The 21517-nt window shown below is 34.9% G+C and overlaps 2 protein-coding genes across 2 annotated transcripts; both read right to left on the minus strand.

The window, feature by feature from the left end:
• Nucleotides 1-3844: 3844 nt before the first annotated feature.
• On the minus strand, nt 3845-13009 carry LOC120343186 (uncharacterized). The gene is made up of 8 exons (XM_039412318.2): nt 12612-13009; nt 12148-12295; nt 11485-11660; nt 10671-10778; nt 10403-10496; nt 9869-9963; nt 6817-6993; nt 3845-6704 (listed from the first exon to the last, which is right to left on the minus strand). Exons 1-8 carry the CDS (start codon nt 12706-12708, stop codon nt 6025-6027), a joined length of 1575 nt encoding a protein of 524 aa, XP_039268252.1. The 5' UTR covers nt 12709-13009; the 3' UTR covers nt 3845-6024.
• A 4888-nt stretch (nt 13010-17897) lies between these two features.
• Nucleotides 17898-20474, minus strand: LOC120343520 (uncharacterized). Its single transcript, XM_039412720.2, has 6 exons — nt 19968-20474; nt 19661-19794; nt 19267-19361; nt 18939-19001; nt 18705-18788; nt 17898-18449 (listed from the first exon to the last, which is right to left on the minus strand). Exons 1-6 carry the CDS (start codon nt 20076-20078, stop codon nt 18298-18300), a joined length of 639 nt encoding a protein of 212 aa, XP_039268654.1. The 5' UTR covers nt 20079-20474; the 3' UTR covers nt 17898-18297.
• Nucleotides 20475-21517: the final 1043 nt, after the last annotated feature.

The raw sequence follows: 21517 nt of genomic DNA on the forward strand, positions 1-21517 counted from the left end.
AACAGAATAGCCCCATTGTGCCCCCGGGTTTGTCCGAATGTGCACTACAAGTGGGGTACAGTGGGACATTTGACAAACGTTTTTCAAAGTATTTTGGTGGTTAGATGTGTGTCGCTGCAGTAGTCCCGCACAGTTAAGTGAATGTGCAGAATAAACGGCTCAAAATATGCAAAAGAAAAAAAGTGACCCAACCTTCCCCTACTCACTGTTGTTGAATTGTTGCTCTGAATTACATAACATTTCCCGGGCTTGCCAGGAAACTCTTTGTCCAAAAGTCGTCAACCGATTACGATGCTGTATATACTTCAACCAATCGGCGAATAAATATTAAAAATAAACATTAGGCCGTCATGAGCAAGACGTGGACGTGAGAAACTTATTAGGGTTTGATTAAAGACAATTCAAGTCGCTGGAAGACTTTTAAATTTATATATTTTACGGGTACTATGGGGGCGAATATTTCACAATATCTCACGCGCTCGGCTACACAACTGAAGCCGGCACCGAGGCGTGATTTGTCAATTTGTATTTTGTCAAATGATGTATTTGTTTGCATAGTTAAAATATATTCTTGGAATGACCGGACCCTGGTAATTTTTCAATTTTACGGACGGACCTTTTTAAGGATCTTTGGTAAAAATATTTGAGTAGCCCTGTTATGTGGAAGTGGTTAAATAAAATGTACTCACGGACCAGCAAAAAATTGAAATGACTGGAACAGAAAATAATAACATACATTTGCATAATATAGAGCAATCAATGTTGGGCGCTCACTGTGCCTCTACATAAAAAGGCACACTTTAAAACATTTCACAGATAAACTATCAAATAATGTGCCGGTCAAAAATTGAATTGTGTGAAACATGAAATAATACCATATATTTGTGTAATAAAATGCAGTGCCGGGCACCCAAAAAACATCTCAAATGAAAAAACATTTAGGCTACATGCCAAATCATGCACAAACACAATTAACTCTAGTGAGAATTTTGCTGCTGCTACTTTTCCAATATACGATTGAAAACGAGGCCCCAAAGAAGTTTCTGCAACCGGTAGCTCTGCAGCGCGTCCAGCAGATTTCTTTGCTCCGTTTTAATTAAAGCTAGTGATGAAAAGTTAGTTTTTTCGCATAAGTAACTGGTTGAAAATACGGGCAACAGTTTGATTGCTCGATGACTTAGCGATTTGCTATCAAGAGATAACCAAAATTGTGACAGTGATTCTTTTTTAAATATATATGGTCTGTGAAGTAGAATCACAATTTTACTCAACCTTTTTCTTTTTTATCGGATTCAACATAAATAAACTACTACCATTAGCTAATGACTTTCATAATAATGTGATACCCAACTTTTTTGGCGACATATATATATATATATATATATATATACAGTGGCGTAGCATCCACCCCCGCGGTCGCGGGAGGGCCCACAGCGCAAAGGGGCCCAAGCGGTTAGAATTTAGAAATTTAAGCCACAAAACCAAAAGCTGCATTGCTAAACCAGTAATGCACATCTTATAACGTTGATGTTAGTTCTGCTCAAATCGTTTTGTTATGCCAGGGAGTCGTCTATTTTCGGCGTCTTGTAGTTTATCGCACGGGCAAAATTACGAAGGCTGTCAGAATGATGTCGAAAGCAAAACCTTTCAGTGGCACACAGAAACATGGCAGAAGAGGAAGCACGTATGAAAAAATAAAGCAATCAAGATAAACGGCAAATTTTAGGTAACCATTGCCTTTTAATAGCGACATGTTATGCTTTTTGACAAAATAACAAAAGCATGGTTTTAGGTTATGTCCGAGAGTTTTTAGGGTCATTTCCACAAAATATTTTTGCGGGGGGGCCCACGAGAGTCCTGCTACGCCACTGTATATATATATACACTTGTCAAAATACCTCCGACTGAAGAGGTAATACCTTTCATGAGTCAATCTTCTAGTCGGCATTCCTTGTCTTTTACTGGGCTCAAACTTTGGAATTATCTTCCCTTGAATTTGAAGACGCTGAGGTCCAAAATAAATTTACAGAAACAAGGTAATTCTCATTTAGTTTCCAAATAGTAAAAATTACTGTTATGAAACCACACTGATGAATCCTGATCCTACACCGATTTCTATGAAATTAGCGTCAATGGTTGGGACACTCCTCAATTGCACATTGTTGTTTTCGTGGGAATTTTGGACAGCTATATATAATAATATCGTTATTGTTCCTGTATGCATAATTACTATAAGTAGGCTTGCAGTTGAGCCATTCTCTGCCTCTAAATTTTCATTAGTTTTATTTAGGCCTGGTCTGGTATCAAAACACTCGCATCGGATTATGCATGGTTGGGTTCGTTGTTTTATATTGTAGCTGACAAACTTGGATGGTGTTTTCAATAGCTGTTCACCTTTTCATGTGCATGTTTGTTACTCTTTTCTTGATGTGAGGTCTTTCTTATTACACATGGACGGTTTTGGTTTTCTGTATGAGTGGTAGTATTTCTCTATAAGGGTTGTAGACAATATAATTAGTCCCTGCTACGCTTGTCCATGAGATATATTTTTCTGTCTCATCTCATAGCTATATATGTCCGCCCCATCCCATGGGCCATCGGAATACAATTCAATAAAAAATTACTAAATTCATGAAAATTTAGGTTTAGTGTTTATGTAATAGGAATATATATATGTATATATACCAAAACAAAACATATATATATATATATATATATACAATATATATATATATACAGTCTACACAAAGATATATACATACAATATATATATATATATATACAAAAAGACATGGAAACCGAAAATATCCATTGACTGTGTTTAAACTTCAAAATTTAACTTTAAAATTCAGTATCATTCTGACACTCCCGTTCTATTTCTGTCACTCTACACATTCAGCAAATTATCAATTTCGCGATCATGGACGGTTTCTTATATTTCAGTTAATCCGGGTAATTCCTGAACCATTTCCTCAACTCACATGTTACATGCAAATCTGATGTACACATAGTTTATATCAAGAGCAGGTTGGACTTCTCTGGATCGATCGCAATGAATTTGAACACCATGACGTAGTCACCATCCCAGACCTACATGCCAAGTTTCGTCCGAGTCCAAAAGCTAGAATTCTGTTCACGCTCTAGGAATATAATCGTATAACCCCAATTTTCTTACGTGTCCCTCTTGTCCCATGAGTCCACTTATCTCACCTACCTGCTCCATAGGAAATACAAATGTGTGCTGTCCGACCCTATCCCATGAGACGTTTCCCATGGTAGACCCATCCCCGTGGACAAGCCTGGTTCCTGCAAGATTACAAATTTTTTCAAATAGGCGAGCAGGCGAGCTATATTGGATTCCCCCTGCAACTTTTAATTTGCTGTTAGTCATTTTAACGTGGTTTTATATTTTTTATGTGAGCATTTTTCATGTTAATTACGAAGTGATCCGGTGGGGTGTGAAAGAACAACTGAACTGTCCTGTCCTTGACTGAAGTCGTGGTCTATAAATAGAAAAAAAATCTTACCTACAACACCCTTGATAACCGATACATTCCCATGCCTGAATACCCTATTGTTCTACCCCAGTACTACCTTAATTTAATTTTATATATGTACTAACTTGTACTGTTACCGGTAACATTAAATACCTATTATTTTCCGGACTATAATTTGGCCAATGAAGTGGTCTAGGGCAGGGCTACTCAACTGGCGGACCGCGGTCCGAATCCGGACCTTTCGAGTATTCAATTTGGACCGTTGCTGCTTCTTGACTTTGAATGTATCGCTTCTTTTAATTTCACAATTGTAACATAATGCATTTTTCGCTAAACCACTTAGGAAAAAATTCTCAGAATACTCGTTCACTCCCTTAGCATTGGCTAATCAGCAAGCAAAATAGTATACTCTCACTTTCTAGAACCAATATTGAAATCAATGGCAAAAACAAAAAAATGAAATAACCATTGACAAATAACTTTGCATTTGGTGACTAATAAATCGTTTTGCTGAAAGTCTTGCGGGCGTTGTGGTTTGTCTCAATTTTGCTTGGAAAAATTCTTCTTCTCCGCAATTAATATATATATATATTACAAATTTTCAGTTCTAAAGATAATTGCAGTCGCTGGAAGACTTTCAAATATATATATTGTTACGGGTGCTATGGTGACAAATAGTTCACATCTTTTCAAAAAAGTCGGCGCTCAGCGACATTTTTGAAGCCTTGTCACACCGGCTCCGAAGCGTGATATTGAGCATTGCTCTTGTATTTTGTCAAACAATGCGTTTGAAATTTTGTTTGCATACGTAAAATATATTGAGCGGACCGCGGTAATTTTTAAATTTTGTGTACGGACCTTTGGTGAAAATAGTTGAGTAACTCTGGTCTAGGGCTTCCCAGATTTTTAACTTCGCGACTCCTTCTAATATAGACAGTAAATATTTTCGCGACTCCGGTTCACGTTTAAAATGCTAACAGTTCGAAATATGCATTTTTGATGTTTTATTTACACACTTAATTCTTAACTTCTAATAGACCTACACGAGAACTAAAAGAAACGCGCATTTATTCAGATTAACATCTCTTTATTATTGAGTGCGACTTCTATTTGCTCTATAGAAAGTCCAGACGTGGCTCAATCTTTGTTAATGCAGTCCTCCCCAATGGCCAATGAAAATATATTTGACAAATGGTTAATTACAATGTGCCTAATCATCTTAAATCACACGTTATTGTTATCCAAAATGTCTTCTGTAAAAGTAAATGGAAACATCTCTAATGACTCAATTTGAGCTTTTCGTTTCCTTTTTTTCTTTTTATTCTAATTTTGGATTTCAAATTAGAAATATATATTGGTGTTTTCTCCTTGAAAAGACAAATTAAGTTCGCTTGAATTTTCAGGCAAATCTTATAAATAGGATAATTTAAACAACCAGCTGTCATTGTGGAAGTGGTGGACCAACTTCGAATAACTATTATTAGCCTTTTTAAGATTTTTCTTTCGACGGCCAGCTTACTACTTTCTGTATGCAGTAAAAGGGTTTTGAACTCCGATTCCGTTTCATCAAATATATATATTTGCAAAAATACGGGTATTGAGTGCGTGACTCTCAATGAAGTTAATTACTTTTACAGCATCATGCACAACTGCATTTAGATCAGGAGAATTTTTTCGTCTACTAGGGTCTTTCGATGAGTCATACAATGGATAAAAGTAATGGATGTACCCGTATCACTTGCAGATCGCTCTTTCGCATGAAATCCGGCTATACATCCTGTTATTGTGGCGACTCCGTCGGAACACACCCCAAACCTAGCAATAGCCAGGTGCAGTGAGTCCAGTAAAGTGGCATTTAGAATTGAGATTTGTCTTGGATATAGTTTACATTAGGGGTGCGGGTTTCGTGAAATCTGTTATATTAATTTAGCTCAGTTAGGTCCTATTTAGTATTGGTTATTATTGCTTGTCATTGTGAATGTTATTTTGTCATTCTTTCATTGGTTGTTTATAGTGCATCCGTGTCGTTATAAATTAGTTTTATCGTTGGTCTTCAAGTTTCTGTGCTGTAGCAACATTTTACTCATATGTGGAGATTGATGAATACAGTTCGTTTTCTAAAGATCTCGTTGCCTCTTTACTTTGGTTGTGCAGTTACTAGAAGCTGGGAGATTGCGCATAATTCTTCAAGGCGGGTGCGGGTGCAAATATGACTCCACTATAACAACGTTGAGTGGATTGGAATTCACGTTCCAACTTTACAGTGAGAAAACTTTTTGTTTACTGTGTTGTATATTCTCAAAGATGACACCAAATATATCTGTCACAAATGATATTTTGCATGAACGATATTTGCCTCACATTCAAACAAAATATCTTGTTAAATTGCTGTTTATACGCAGTTTACAATCAATGCATCTTCGATTTCAATGATGCAGATTAAAATTTTTGACATTTTAGGACTAAATGAAAATATAATTTAGTCCCAACCCCGGTCAGAAAATTCGATTTTTCTGAATTGTTCTCTTCATCTCCTTCTCTTTTTTTCACGAAGATGCCGGGGTGTGATGTCGGTCTTGCTTTGTGAAGACTTTGAACTTTGCCTCTTTTTAGTGTTTGTTGAATCATTTTTTTGAGATTTTAACTTTGTTCTATCTCTTGGTTTTTTTATTACAAATACCTCAATCTCATTGGAGACCTCGTTTTTATATTTACCACTTCCAGATGGTGGTTTTTGTTTGACGTTTTCTTGAAACCTTTTCTTTCTGCCTAATTGTTTCTTTTCAACTATGTGAGATGGAGAATCTTTCTTATCGCTTCCAATTTCAGTTTCTTTCTTTTTTTTTGTTTTTGTATGTCTTTGTCTACTTATTATTCTCCTGCGTGGACGTGTGATCGGCATAGTCTTTATGTCTCTCGTGCGACGAGTATGTGTAGAAGCCTTCTTTTTATTTGACGTCTTTGCGTCACCCAAAGCAAATTTTTCACGTTTTCCATTCAGTTTGTTAGAGTCGTTCAAACGTTTTGAAATGTGCTTGTCAGACTTATGATTCGTTCCAATATTTTCCTCATTCTTTTGAATATAATAAACGTAATAACCCGGAGCGGATGCAATGTTGGGTTTTTCTTGATCCGCCTCATTTTTGTGGTCTTCTGTAGCGTACGTTGATGGATACTCCGATGTTTCTTTATTAATTTGCTGTTTATCTATGAAATGAATTTGCAATAATATACTTCTACTCAATCAGGAAATTGAAAATTTCTTCTGTTCATTACATTTTTCAATTTGTGTAGTTTTCAGTTAGCAAATAACAATTACCTATATTGTTTTTTGCCTTTTTTCTCCGAGTCTGTTTCCATTTTATTACAACAAGAACAAGAATTCCAAGAAGCACAATTCCACCAACAACAATTCCAACAATTTCTTCCAGTGATATTTTGTTTGATGATTTTGTTGGGGGAAATGAAGTCGTTCGTGGAGGATAATATCTTTTAGCTGCAAAATAGCTGCTTTTAGTCGCCGTAATGTATAGTGCAAAGTTCATTTTGAAATATAAAATCATAATATTGATATATAATTGTTTACTTGACGACGCTCTGATATATTTCAGAAAAAAAGGATTAGGTGGCTATGAGGAAATCATTACATTTGACGGAATAATCCACAATATTTTTAAGTTATTAATTTAATCTGTGTGCTTTATACCACTTGATATTTTGAAGCCGCAAATTTAGTTCGAGAATTTCAAATGAGTAAGAGGAAAAACTCCCAGTTTGGTCCGTTTTGATATTTTTGATAGGCCTACTGCTTTATTGCCTTCAGTCGTACATGTATGGTTTTTAAGATTTGTCGTAGGCCTACTAGTATATAGTCCGCCACCTAAATCATGTTTTATATGACAGTCTTTTGGGCATATTTTCAAAAAGTGTTGTATATCAACGCGATGCCCGAAATGTACAGGGTAATAAGGAAAAACTGAGCAGGTATGCTCGCCTTGTGAATAAAATCATATTGAGGCTTATGGTGGGTTCCCTATATTTAATGAAGAGGCACAGATACAAATATTTCGAACACAGCAAAACGTCATTTGCTTGGAAGCAATATCAACAGTCTATCCTCATTTGTCATATTAAGTCTCAACAAATACGCCGCCATGCAGTTGATATGTCGCAAACCACAATTTCTCGACATACCATATCGCGGCTGTTAAAAATGTAACTGCCTTTTCAATGAATGGTTCTGATACCTTTGAAATGAAACAACAGAGGCATATATACCAATTACGCAAGTTTAAACGTGATATAGTTACAGTACTTTGTTTCCAAAACCAAATATTTCTTTTTCTTCGACACATTCATACCAAAGTAGGTACACGCCAGTTATACGTTAATTAGACAAAATCGGAATACTTTTGGCGGATACATTTTCATTTTCGTGGGCAAATCTTTATCATACGCGCCATTAATATTGACCACGTATGTAGATACAAAACATAGCCAAAGCACACCTTGATGAACATATTTTTAAATACAATTTGACACACTCGACTTCGAAGATTTTGCCTCACATCACACACTCTGGAGCAGCCCACGCTGCAATACACGTGGGTACATAAAGTGGTCGACTTACATTGTGATGTTGTTATGAATACCTGCTGTCTAGATCGAAATTCTAATTCGATATTACACTTTTTGGCTGGGATAGCCTAATTGATATCGCGCATAGATGAGTCAGAAAAACCAATCGGGAACGATCGTTAATCATATTATTCCAACATCTTTCAATAATAAGATATCAATAACAGGTCAATTAAAACAGCATTTAAAGCGAACTGGAAGAAATTTTGAGTTTTGCAATAAATTTCCAAATTTCCTTGTTACATTAGATAGAAATACTTTCCCTAAAACTAAACCATGTAGAAAAAGCCAGCAACATCTTGGTTAAATGATGAGTGCTTCAAACACTTATGGCAAGATTGAAACAAAAAACATGTACAGTAAAACAAAACGATCTGTGGGGCCCCGGTGTGATTAATTTTAAACGTAATAACCAAACTTTAGTAAATTATTTGAAAAAGCTTAAAACGTTTTGACATTATTTTGTGTTATTCAGTTTCTCTGATATCCTCTGAGATGAGGCGGACAACATTTCAGATGTTGTGTTTTAGGAATAAAAATTTGAAAATTTCTTGTGGCATAGAAATAATACTCCACCGGTATATATGATGAAATATGTGATTCTCGTACACTTGCAATATAAATGTAAAATAATACTCCTGGTATTTTTACCGGATCATTGGCCCCACTCCATCATAGACCTTTATTTAAATTTAGGAGATCAAAGAATAAGCCTACATAACCTTAGTCTAATTTATGTAACTATAGTTGTTAATAGAAAAGATGCAACAATGGATTCAGAGAGGATGGATGAATGGATCTGTTTTGGCTATAATTTTCGATACAGAAAACGCTTACGACAGGTTCTGACGGCTTATACAAACTGTACAATATTGCACTAGTATCTGTTTTGATGCTATTACCAATCATTTGCCTTCTTGTGTTTTGCCATACATGGCGCGTTTTTTTTTTGGGGGGGGGGGGGGGGTTGAGTTATGCTTTGACAATCTTTTTGCAATGACACTGGTGTAATGATTGGAGGTTTTGCCATCGAAAACAAAATCCTTATTAAAAAAAAAAACTTATTCTTTTTCTATTGACATACACAAAAATATCTAACTAATACAATGTAAGAAGGTGCGGTAAACGAATAATTTTATTAAGTTTATTATTATGTATTACAAAATGGGGCGCGAGAAATATTACTTTGCTCACAGTCGATCGTGCGATATAAAACCAGTTAACAAAATACCACTGATGCTAGAGGCGCCTTAAACCACATCAACAACAATCAATAATATTTGTGAATATGTCAATATTTTTGATCAGTGAAATCTTTATAAGGTAATTTTCTGATGCTAGTATTTTAATTATGCCTTTTTTAAACGGGTTGTTCGGTTTTCTGGTGAAATTGTAAACTCATGTGGGAATGCTATATATAATTCAATGCGACTAACCGTACTCGGTTTCAAACAAAACCTGTTATTTCACGTGTTGTATTGCCCCAGGTCATGTTTCAATAATCCAACACGTAGTTGCAATGTGAAAAGTAAGTAAAACTGAGTAAAACTTTTTTGTACATATGCGGACTGCTTTTTCTAGTCACCTACCAAACTTACCTTAATGATTGCCATTGGTGCATCACCAAATATTTGACGTAGATTTCTCATACAAAATCTACCAACTAGAAACCGTTATAATACACAATCATGTAACTAATGGTATTTAGCAAATGAATCAAAAAACTTAATTACCTGTTGAATGTATGTTTGGTGTCAGGACTCCAAGTTTTCGACCTGGCCTGAATCTAGGCGGTTTCGATGTTGTTTTCGAGTTCACTGGCCTTCCACTGGAAGTACGAACGATAAATACAAAGATAGTAGTAGTTGTAGTATTATAAACTATCAGGATTGTCTACTAGTAGATAGATTCATTGAGCATAATCACAACTTATTTAAAATCCTGGTACACATTTAAAAATTGCTGAGTACTTTGTCAAAAGTGCTAAAAACTAGGCCGTCGAATGACTTGACAAGTCCAATGCTTTAATTATTTGTAATACAATACATTTGTAATATATTGACAAATACAAAAGTGCCACCGATTTCTAATATAAATAAGATGGTCAATATTCAAGCGAGCTCTAATTGAATCCCTCAAAAATACGATTATAATATAAGACTGATCTAGTCAGATTTCTGAAAACCACCCTATTCAAGAAATGTCACAACACTTTTAATGTATTTTCTACGGTAATATAGCTGTAACTCAGGTTATTATTGTATTACCCTCTTGAAGAAATTGTTGCGGAAGGGAATATTTTCTCGACAACTGCAGGATCTGCTGTCAAAGGTTCGCCATTTCCCCAGTTTGGTGGTCGCACTATGACAAAGACAATGATATCATAAATGACGACATTGAAGCTCATTAAATTGATACTACATTGCTGAACAAAGATACTTTATTTAATTTTTTTAATTTAATTTTATGTATTGAAATAATGGTGATTCAAGTTGATATATTCACTGTGTAGTATGATATTACTCTACTACTTACATTGGGGACTTGGAGTTTCGACAGTCTCAATGAAGGACATTTTGAACCCACGATAATTTTCAGATGTCATAGGAATGTTTGAAACCAAGTCTACCTCGAGGTAATTACCTGAAATAAAATTATATTTATAAAATGATGTCGATGCATTTTAAGTATTTTTTTTTTATCATTTCAATCAAGTAAACACAGAATGTAATTGTCTACAATGAAAAAATATTTTAATCAATACCTTTTCCCGCCTTCTGGCACATGTTCTTTGCATTATATATACTGGTAATTCCGACTGATCATAATTAATATATAAATTCACAGAACATGACAAGTTTATGGGTAGTTCATAACTTGCTAACGACCATGCTAAATGTAATATGAATTTTATTTGACAAAATATGTTCTGCCTGAAGAGCAAGGACACCACGCACGCTATAGTCACAACCAAACTTGTGAGACAAAATGATTACTGACGAAACTACTGATGAAAGAAGACATGTCGGCATTTCAATTTTCAATTCAGCAACTAAATTCCGGTCAAAGATCATTTTTCTATTATGGTAACAATTTCCACATGCTCTTCTCACTGTTAAGTCAGGGAGCGTGATACTAACTTTTTGCTTGAACTTTTAACCTACCACGATCGCGCCAGTTGCAAGTTTCGGAAATAAATCCATTATCCTTTTGTGTAGGATGTACTGTAGACTGTAGAACAACTGATTTTTGTCAGTAGATTACTTTTAGAACGTTTTCAAGTAATGGTTATTATCACATTAATGCATTGTACTATTTATAGTGCTTGCAAAATCCTAATCCAATTTACCTGCTGATATCACTGTGGGTAATCCGGCGTTACCACAATGAGGTCCCATTTCTAACTTGGATAATGGAGATTTGATGATGACACCTTGCGAGTAGCACATTCCATCATCACCTGGTCCTATCAAATAAAAATCCCGAAATTCGAGTCGTATTCTCTTACCAGGTCTGGTATAGATTCTGAATGAAATAATTTAACAAGATTATATAAATCTTGCTATTCATTGAGATTATTGTACATAAAATAAATTCAGAGACCGTCGTGCTGTGGTTTTATAAAGACAATTTCAAAAATGAAAGAAGTGAATTAAAAGATTTTTCTTGTTGTTTTTCATATGAACGTTTCAAATTTTATTTCGATTTTTCGAGTCTGATGAGTGATGACAGAGAAGAATATTTTATGTAAGATTTAGAGTTCGATAGTCTGTATATGAATGATATGTGAACCGATTTATTTTGAATTCGAGGTTGATATTCAAATCGTATATTGTTTATCTTTATTCGACGCAATTGGAAATTAGTCAGATAATAAGAAACAAACTTGAATCGATAATGAATCAGGAAGTAAGCAACAATGTTTTTCCCATACGTAAATGTAGTTAATACATAAACCACTAATATAAAATACAGTCGTGTTCATGTAACCAACAATAGGAGTTTTTCCTACCCCCATTTACACAGCCTCTGGATTGGAAATTGATTGGGAAATCCTGGTGTATATGCGTATTTTTCATCTATGTCGGCCCACAGATAAGACGTTTGGCAATCAGAGGAAAAAGAAGAATTCGGCAACTGTTTGCAGCAAGTGCTAGCATCTGAAATTAACGAGAACTACGTTATGCATATAAATACGTAAACAATCCATGATTTACGCACACACTATTAGAAAATATGTCCGAAATACACATAAGAGTTAAAAACAAATATTAGTAGTGTATTGAACAATAGAAACAAGTTTCTTGTTTTCGAACGCTCATACTGCGTGATAACATCGTGTGCAACAACTTACAACATTAGTGAAATGCGGTACGATACTGTGTCAATTACTACGAGTGAACAATGAAAGGCGAATATTTAATCTCAAAAACATTATTTTTCCAAAGCGCATAATCAAAAATACGTCCAACTTACCTTTGCGTCCATTTATGATGTCAACTTTGACTGACACTGAAAGTATTCGAAAAAAGCAGTAAACAACTATATGAACGAGCGCACGTGATATCTCCATCTTTTTGATATTGTGATACCCAACAATATTTTACTATGATATATCCATTAACACGAGTCAATAATAAAAGTTCCGACAGAAGTGCTAACAATATATATCTCTCAAAACAAACTGGACCTATTGAGACTCGTCTGTCGCCTTATCTTAACGGGAATTTTTCTACAACCTGGAATAAAGCCTTAGTAGCATCAATCTTTTTTTAAGGTTTTCTTTAGACTTGCTTCACATTTGTCTTATGAAGCTCAAATTTTGAAAACCAACCTTAAAAATTACTTTCTCATATCGCTAAATTATCCTTCGCTTATCCTTCGCAAAATATATCGCTAATTGCTCAGACACCCTGCGGCGGTTGCGTAAAATACCAAATGTATACAAGTTTGATAGGATATGTCACGCGTCACACGAAAGCTAGCTACTGCAAATAAAATTTATTATTCAAACAAAAACATAAATAAAGTTATTAGAAAATTTTTGACGGATTCCAATATTCCAATCAAATCGAAAAAACTAGCGACCCCCATTCCCAAAACACAATGTTATAGGTGAAAGACGACCTTTTTGTCCGAGACAACGTAATATGTATGTAGAAATATCAAATTTTTTATAATAAAGTACCGATGGCCTCAACTTCGCTGACCACCAGGTCGCTATTATGCGCCTCACGTTAAGCAATTTTTATTCTGATTACGTCATCACACAACAATTCAATTTGAAAAACGAATCCATAGAATCCATGGACATTTTTGAAATAAATAAAATGGACAATAACAAAATTAAACACAGAAATTTCAAAGAAATTGATCCAGTAGGTAACAAGTACGATTTTTCACAACAATGACAACAACAAGAAAAGGTGAAAGAATGAATGAATGAAAATGAACATCGCCTACCTTTTTGTTAATTATAAACTTCTTTATTAATGTAGGGAAATACTGTTCATATCTGGTCAAAGAAACTGATGAGATTAAGATGATATGTTCGGGACGCAAAAAGCTCAGACGCGAGTAGGTACAAACATATACAATGGGATCTGTTGTATAATGGATATGACGCGCATAAGGTTTTAATCCCAATAACAGAAATTTCCTCCACAATTATGTTGACCCAACTCAAATTTAACAAGAAAAGGAATAGCAAGAAGAAAAATAACAACAACTACTACAAATTGATATAATAACAAATCGATCTATAGTCCACCTCGTGTCCAATGAATTAACGAAACAATTAATAGTCCCACCTATTTTTTCTATTTTACACAAACGACTTTTTATTTTGTTATTGGTACGTCAGATAAATGAATAATAACATACAGCTTATTTATTGAGATTGGCATAGATTGCTAAGGAATTCCCATTCCCACGGGAATCCCATGAGCAACGTTCCATGGAATTGGATGGAACAGGCATATATTTTTGTACTGTTTGGTAGAATTTATAAATATGGTCAGGTCGGAGGCAATACCTAATCGCCGTTGTTGGTCAACGTCCTAATACAAGTAAATTGCATTATGCACAAGTTGAACATTTAGCGTTTTAATTATTTTTCGAGGGGGAAGGATGAGTACAAACATGTTCCGAATCAGTTCCTCATCAGTAAAGCTTTGTTTACGACTATTGGTAAAAAAGTAAATAGTTTATGCGATTGACGATATATATATGTCTTCGTACCGCCGATCATCACATCTACAATGGACGAAACGACTGACAGCCATTCTGAAATATCCACGACGCCACACTAGTTCAGTACTTGAGGTTCGGTCTGCATTTAATGAAAGGCAGCCACAATCCACAAACAGGCAGTCCAGAGGGAACATAACCCATCGCTCTTTATTCTGAAAAGTCAATATGAAGGCTTCTGCGAAGCCATTATATAATGCTGTTTTGCAATAAACTTTAAAAATCCTTAAATTTCATCTCATTCACCTTGTTGGGTTGAGTGCAATTTCTTCGTCCGGATTAGCACTGGACGTTTCACTCATACAGTAATTGTGATGAAATGATGCAGTGTACAAACAACATGCCATTACCGCTATGCAATTGAGAGTAATATGTACAGGTATTAAATGCTGATGGAGGCAGAAATCCGATCCAAAGTTTTCAGTATTCGTAGCCGAGGTGGACACATTATAGGATGTCATCATTTGAGTAAAATATGACAAGAAAAAGTCATTATTGCCCTCTTTTATACTAAAAGGTAGATACCCAGTTGTTGTGAAAACTTGTTGCGTTATTTCAGTATATGCAGATGTTGTAATTACGTATATTGAAGACACTTGTGATATTATTAGGTAGGGAATCCCTACTAAAATGAGGTTCTCCAAAACATAAAACAGAAGAACGGAAAGCGCTCGTATTCCAACAGTTTCGCCCACATATATGAATGTGTTCAAAAACACGAATAGGATTGATCTTGCCAGAGTTATTTCACGATTACGTACGATACAAATGAGGCCAACTATCCAATGTGTAATAACTACTATAGCAATCCACCAGGATAACACATAAGCAAAATATATGATAGCCAACATTCTGGAAGCGAGATAGCTGGTTCTGAACATTAATATCAAAATCTTCTGAAGTACTGCTATTTCCTCGTGCAACTTCACTGAAATATCAAAGTGTGTAATCCCGATGCATACAGTGAGGAAAGAAATGATTGCTGAAATATACTGAATGTTGGAAATTGTTTGTCCACAACTTGAGAGAAGATATAAATTAATTGTCAATTGTGGTATCGATTCAACTAATATTTCAAGAAGCTTAATAGTCAAAATAATATCTTTCGATTCTTCTCTTTGTCCTGAGCATACCTGGAACTGGTAATAATAATAGAAACCGCCAACGGGCAACGCCAGCAGAACCGAAACTAAAGATAATCCAAACACTATATTCGACCTTTCCAGCCAATACATTCTCAATGTTAGGCAGTCTGTCCCAAGGTCAGTAATGTGCAACACGATTTGAAAAATGCACCAAAGTGTTTGTAGCATCCTGGCCATAACATTTATGACCTATATTGATGAATACCCAATATTTTCTAGAAAAAAAAATACAATAAAAACGTTTACAGCCTTTGTACTTTCAACATTAGTTCAACTAATTTTCATCCTTGTTGTTACTGCACTTTTAAATCTTCAAAGAAAAAACCTTGACGAGAAAAAACTGTTTCCTCAGAGATGCCAACGCAAATTTGAAGATTTAAGCTTTAACAACGCACAGTAATACTACATGGTGGTAACTCACGATCAAGAAAACAAACTTTGTCACAAACGCGCACTCTGTATATTGTAATCATTAAATATTATTGCCTCGAGATTGAATGATGTTGAGCATACCGCCTCTAATACTTTAGAAATCCTTCTACAACGAAAGGCTGTTTTAAAGCCTGGTATATTGGCGTTATTAATACGCTGTACAAATAAATCCGCTAGTTAGCCATTAACCATATTTCATTGTACTACTGTCAAACCCGTAAACATAACTATGATTTCATAATGATTTCATAATTATTTCACAATGAGTAAAGAAGATCTAACTAACTAAAACTTTATCCTAGATTTTAATCTCTATATCACGGTTTTTTGTTTTAACCATGCATGTTTTTCGGGTCTAGACCTTTGAAAAGGCAATTTTTCTGATTCTTTTTTTAATGACCCGTTATTTTGTACGAAAATGTTAAGATAGATGACATGTGTTTTTGTAGTATGGGCAGTTGCTCCATGTTGTTTACCATAGCGTTGCATTTTGTCTAAGATTCATGAGTTTTGGCATTAAAAAGGTTTGCAGCATGTCAGCATCTGTACATAACGAGCTGGAGTACGCGAAACCGATTTTTTCTCATCCTCAAAATAGTAAGGACCCCAAACTGCATATCACACTGTTACTCACCCGCTATGAAGAGGACTTACACGTAGTTATCTAGGGTTACTTATTGTCCAGCAGCGAAAATAATGCTTGTTGACAAAACCAGTAAAATAAAAGTGGCCAACATCACCGGTAATCAAAATATCATTAGCAGGAACAATTTCAGTTTCGGATTTCCTGTTAGTGAGAAAACCTTTCACAGTGAATACACGGTGTTTACCTGTTCGAGCCATATTTACACATCGAAGAATTTCATAAAATTTATTATAAATCACGTGTCATTGAAATCTCAAAAACCAAACAAAATGAAAATTGATTAATAACATTAACAACATTTTTGTGCTCTGGGAACTAGGTCGGCTAGTGTTTGCTTGTGTCTGGGGTACAACAAATAAGCAGGCGGCACCTGTGTTCATCCCGACCCGATATTACTTCAAATTTATTTATGTTTATTAATTAGGTAAATCAGACTTCCAATTGATTAGGATTGATAGTTTATATATACCGTAGTCATATAAATTAGTGCCCACACTTTTTTCAACCATTCACCAATGTATTTTATTTTTGATAATTTTGTTGGATATCTCTACCTCTACTTACGGACCTTAACCAAACTATAACACTGTTTTTTATTTGATACTTTTAAGACCGGTTTGTTCTATGATTCACATACACTATACATACTGGGATGCTTTTGGAAAGTAATACTTGCATCATGCGGAATGTCATTTTAATTCACAGGTTGAAATGTTTTCCTTAACTAATATTGATAATTTCTTTGATTATAACAAAAAGGTTTGCTTCTATCGGTTTCTCTCGTCTGTTTTTTTCTGGTGACCCCAGCACTGGAAACGCTGCCATAATACCGGTACCCCCTGATGTACCAGAATTGTTGCATGCACAAAAAACGTATGCCAATTTAACTGTTCGCAATTGCGAGATATGGTCGGCAGTGATACACGTAACGTGGTTCTCGCGCACCCTATTTCGGTATTTCATTTTTGTAGTTGTAATTGCAAATATCGAAAACCCGTCCCACATAAAAAAGGCAACACTGTCTGTGAAGCTTCTCCTGCAATGTCTGAGTATTTTTCTAAGAGTATAGACCAAAAGACTGCCAAGATATTTATTGCAAATAGGCTTTTCAACTCATTATCATTTGGAATTGGAAGTTTTTGGAAGTATGCAAGTTGACAGAAATACCAGTGATGATCAGATACATGAACTATTAGCTACTCTGTTTGTGTACTTTTAAACTGCTAAAATTGAACTTGAAGTCTGTGTACCAAGATAGCGGACACCGGAACGTAGTATGTGTATTGTGTACCAGATTAGAGTTAAGTCATGATTTTATTCCAATTTTCCTTATTTTAGTTCTATTACGAGTTAGGGGACTAGCCATATGCCTCCCGTGGTATTTGTATCTATTAAATTATGGCCTAACCTGGTAGATATACTACGTTCCGGCGTCCGCCATCTTGGTACGCATACTCCAGGAGTACCCAAAATTATATCACAGGTTTCGCAAAAACAACAACATTATGGGTCAAATTGGTGCAATTTTGCCACTGGTAAATTTTAAGCATTCAGATAAACATGCAATAAATTGGAAAAGCAACTATAGTAAATATAGAGTAAATCAATATGACTTTCCGTCTAAAATTCACACATGTACCTATAAAATACAGCTTGGTGGTACAGTATTTAGCACTGGGAATAAAAGTATTCATTTGAGCATGGCCAGCCCGATATCAACACAAGAGTCGGATACCACCATTGTAGCGTTGACGTTACGAGATTTTAAAGCATCATTGACGATGCTTATCTCACTTTCTGATGGATTTTCTGATCTTGTGTAAACATGCACCATTCTTTTACCTGAAATTGCGTTGTTATTATGTAAAAATATTAAAAAATATTAATGATATAAGAATCAAACCTATAATAAATTAGCTCAACAAATGATTTAGTTGAATTTTTGAAATACCTTGTTTTTCTAAATTTTTATAATTCGTTAAAATATTTGTTTGCAAAGTAGGGCGGATGAGCCTATACCAACTTTTCATTTTTCTTTACCAATCCGACGGCACCATGACTAAATATCAGACGTGTTCAAGTGAATATTTAACAAACCGTCCGCTCCACATTGCTCTATCATATAGTACGTATCGTAATCTGTAGAAAACGTTGCAGGACTTTTGTAGCTTTGGAGCAATTCTGAAGAATACAAAATGCACGCTTAATTAAAGACTTTTCTCAACGATTGCGTTGGGTATTAACATGTAAATATGATCTGATTGATGAACAACAATTTTTCAAATGTTGTGTTATATTGAGAATGGAGGTATCTTTAGGCTGTATACTCACCAGTAAAAACATCTGTCACTGCATTGGGTCTCAAATACAAGGTATCCTTCATGTATTTTAATTCTGAAAAATTGGTTTGATACGTTACAAGCTACGAGAGACGGAAGAAATGCAAACTAGTGATATATAAGCATAAATAACCAAGGTAAATCACAACGATGATAGTAGACACAGCGAGTACTTTGTGATTCAATGGGCTATTGAATGTTTAGATAACGATCAATAAAACATTTACATGGTGTCATAGAGACATAGACTGTGCCCTCGAAATAATTGTGGTTGGATATAATTGCATTCTCATGCTATAAGAAAAATAAAATTTTCTCACGTGATACTGGTTGTGGCATGACTGTGCCTGGTCGCATGTTATGATCTTCTTGGTAGTACTCAGGGTAGCTTATCAATTTCGTTTCGGGATCACCACTGAAATGATAAATTATTAATATTGAGCTTACACGAGTCTAGCTGAAACGCCAAACTATTGGCTGCAGTAAACAATGCTCTCGACGAACGAGTTGAGGACGAGCAAAGCACTAGTGAAAGTTTAGTATATATGCTTCAAACATATATATGAGTTATAGATGGTTCGACTGTTTGATAGTTTGAGTCGACTTCAGTTTCTATCTGTCTCTTCATGTGTAAATATATATGTATGTACATACAGAATAACTTCTGGTAAATATCGAAACAACGGCTACTGCGTCGAAAAGAAAAATACTTACTTCCTAGAAATGACGTGTTTCACGAATGCGACGCCGTCTCCAACAATACCGAAATATGTCGTTGCAATACAGAATCGATCGGATGACAAATGATCTCCCTCATGGTTTAAAGTCAGATACCACAACCCTTGTAACTGCAATGTTTTAACAATTATTTCAACTTCATTTCTGGGCTTGTAAAATTGCGCAGAGCTTTATTTGTATGTTGTTCTCTTTCGAGATTACCAAGGAGATTGAGATCCACTATTTTAATATGAATTTCAGATGGTTTATTCAATAGAGAAAAATATATTTATATGATACTTACTCGGTTCCATTCAATACTTTTGGATGAAAGTATATTACATTCCGAATCCAAGAAAATATTGCCATTAACAACGGAAATTATTAATGACAGTACGTAGATTGGTAGATTCATGTTAAATCTCTTTTATTTACACTACTAAAAATAACAACTATCCGCGGTTGATTATGCGTAATTACTATACATACCAAACGGTCGGTGCGTTTTTGGCAAGCGATAAATTTAAAAAAAATCGGCTTGAATCCAATAATTTGATTATTGATCTCAGAGTATACCACATTTATGACTGCTAGTTTTAATCCTTACTAAAACTAACTTCATATGCCGGCTTTACTAAGAAGTCAATGCAGGTGCATAGAGAAGTTGGTAAGCCATCGTTTATCTGAATCATTTAAACAGAAAATTCCTAAGATATACACTGCAAATATATACACTCGGCGGAATACCCGATATTAAAGAATATAATAAGAGCCAACTGTTATCGTTATTCGTATTCAATATAAATTTCATTTCTACGTCCATGAATTGGGTTACATTTAAGCAGTTTTAAGGTGTCTACCTTATATATATACCAAAATAGAGAAAAAACAATGGGTTCTTTTTCTTTTTACTGTGAAAATTGATGTTTCATGTTATCATAAAAACGTTTAGAGTTATATAAAAATATCCTACAATGAAACAGAAATATTTATAAATACAGTTGTCACGGCTGAGAAGCCAAATTAGAATCAGCGCCAAATTGATGAGCACGTTCAAACATGAAGTTTTATCTCATTATTGTGCGATAGCTCAATGGCCGCTTTAACAATTGTTTTCCGCTTCACAGCTTTTATCCATTATAATTGATTGCTGTAGGATTTAGGCAGTATCTATACCTGATGTGCAACGATAACACAGAGAACACTAACTTCAATTAGGTAACTACTAACTGTGTAATTCCTTTACATTGAAAGTTGAGATCAGATCCCGGATCAATATACGCAAGACGATTCTTATTGTGAGTTAATAATAAACACGTTCACCACAGCATACACATAAAATATGAATAAATACGATTATGAAGTTTGCCTCTGTAAACGGAAGCAACAGCTATTGTTGGCAGGTGAATATGAAGTACCAGACATCGTTTTAGGTCACGCTGCCATCATAATCACGTTTGTCTGTCTTATTAATATGTAATTTCGGGATAATTTCAATGAATATTCATGTGTTGTGCAATATAAAGCAAACTATGTTGAACTTACAAAAATACACTTTTTTAATCTCACCGAGAATGTACCTAAATCAGAGGTATTTAGACAATTTTGCTCGTGTGACTGGAATTAGGTAGTCACTGAATATTCATTATTCACAAAAAAAAACAGTTAATATAGATTACGGAAATTTGGTGAATAAATTCGTGTCAAAATACAAGTGACATGCGGGGAAAATACAGACGAACAAAATACAAATTGCAGAGAGTAAGCATTAAAATAAATATTTTAATCTTGACGTAGCCGAAAATGGAGTCGTGACCAAAACATTTCCATACTCTTCTACGTACTTTGTACACG

This window comes from Styela clava, chromosome 3 (genome assembly GCF_964204865.1).
Source record: "Styela clava chromosome 3, kaStyClav1.hap1.2, whole genome shotgun sequence".
Taxonomy (NCBI): domain Eukaryota; kingdom Metazoa; phylum Chordata; class Ascidiacea; order Stolidobranchia; family Styelidae; genus Styela; species Styela clava.

Excerpts from the sequence above, each read along its gene's own strand:
- LOC120343186 (XM_039412318.2), bottom strand. The coding sequence starts at position 12,708 with ATGGAGATATCACGTGCGCTCGTTCATATAGTTGTTTACTGCTTTTTT. Across the intron at positions 6,994-9,868 it reads ACCAAACATACATTCAACAG|CTAAAAGATATTATCCTCCA; the intron begins GTAATTAAGTTT and ends GCTATTTTGCAG. Across the intron at positions 6,705-6,816 it reads AAAGGCAAAAAACAATATAG|ATAAACAGCAAATTAATAAA; the intron begins GTAATTGTTATT and ends TTCATTTCATAG.
- LOC120343520 (XM_039412720.2), bottom strand. The coding sequence starts at position 20,078 with ATGAATCTACCAATCTACGTACTGTCATTAATAATTTCCGTTGTTAAT. Across the intron at positions 19,795-19,967 it reads AAAGTATTGAATGGAACCGA|TTACAAGGGTTGTGGTATCT; the intron begins GTAAGTATCATA and ends AAAACATTGCAG. Across the intron at positions 18,450-18,704 it reads AGAGCAATGTGGAGCGGACG|GTAAAAGAATGGTGCATGTT; the intron begins GTTTGTTAAATA and ends ACGCAATTTCAG.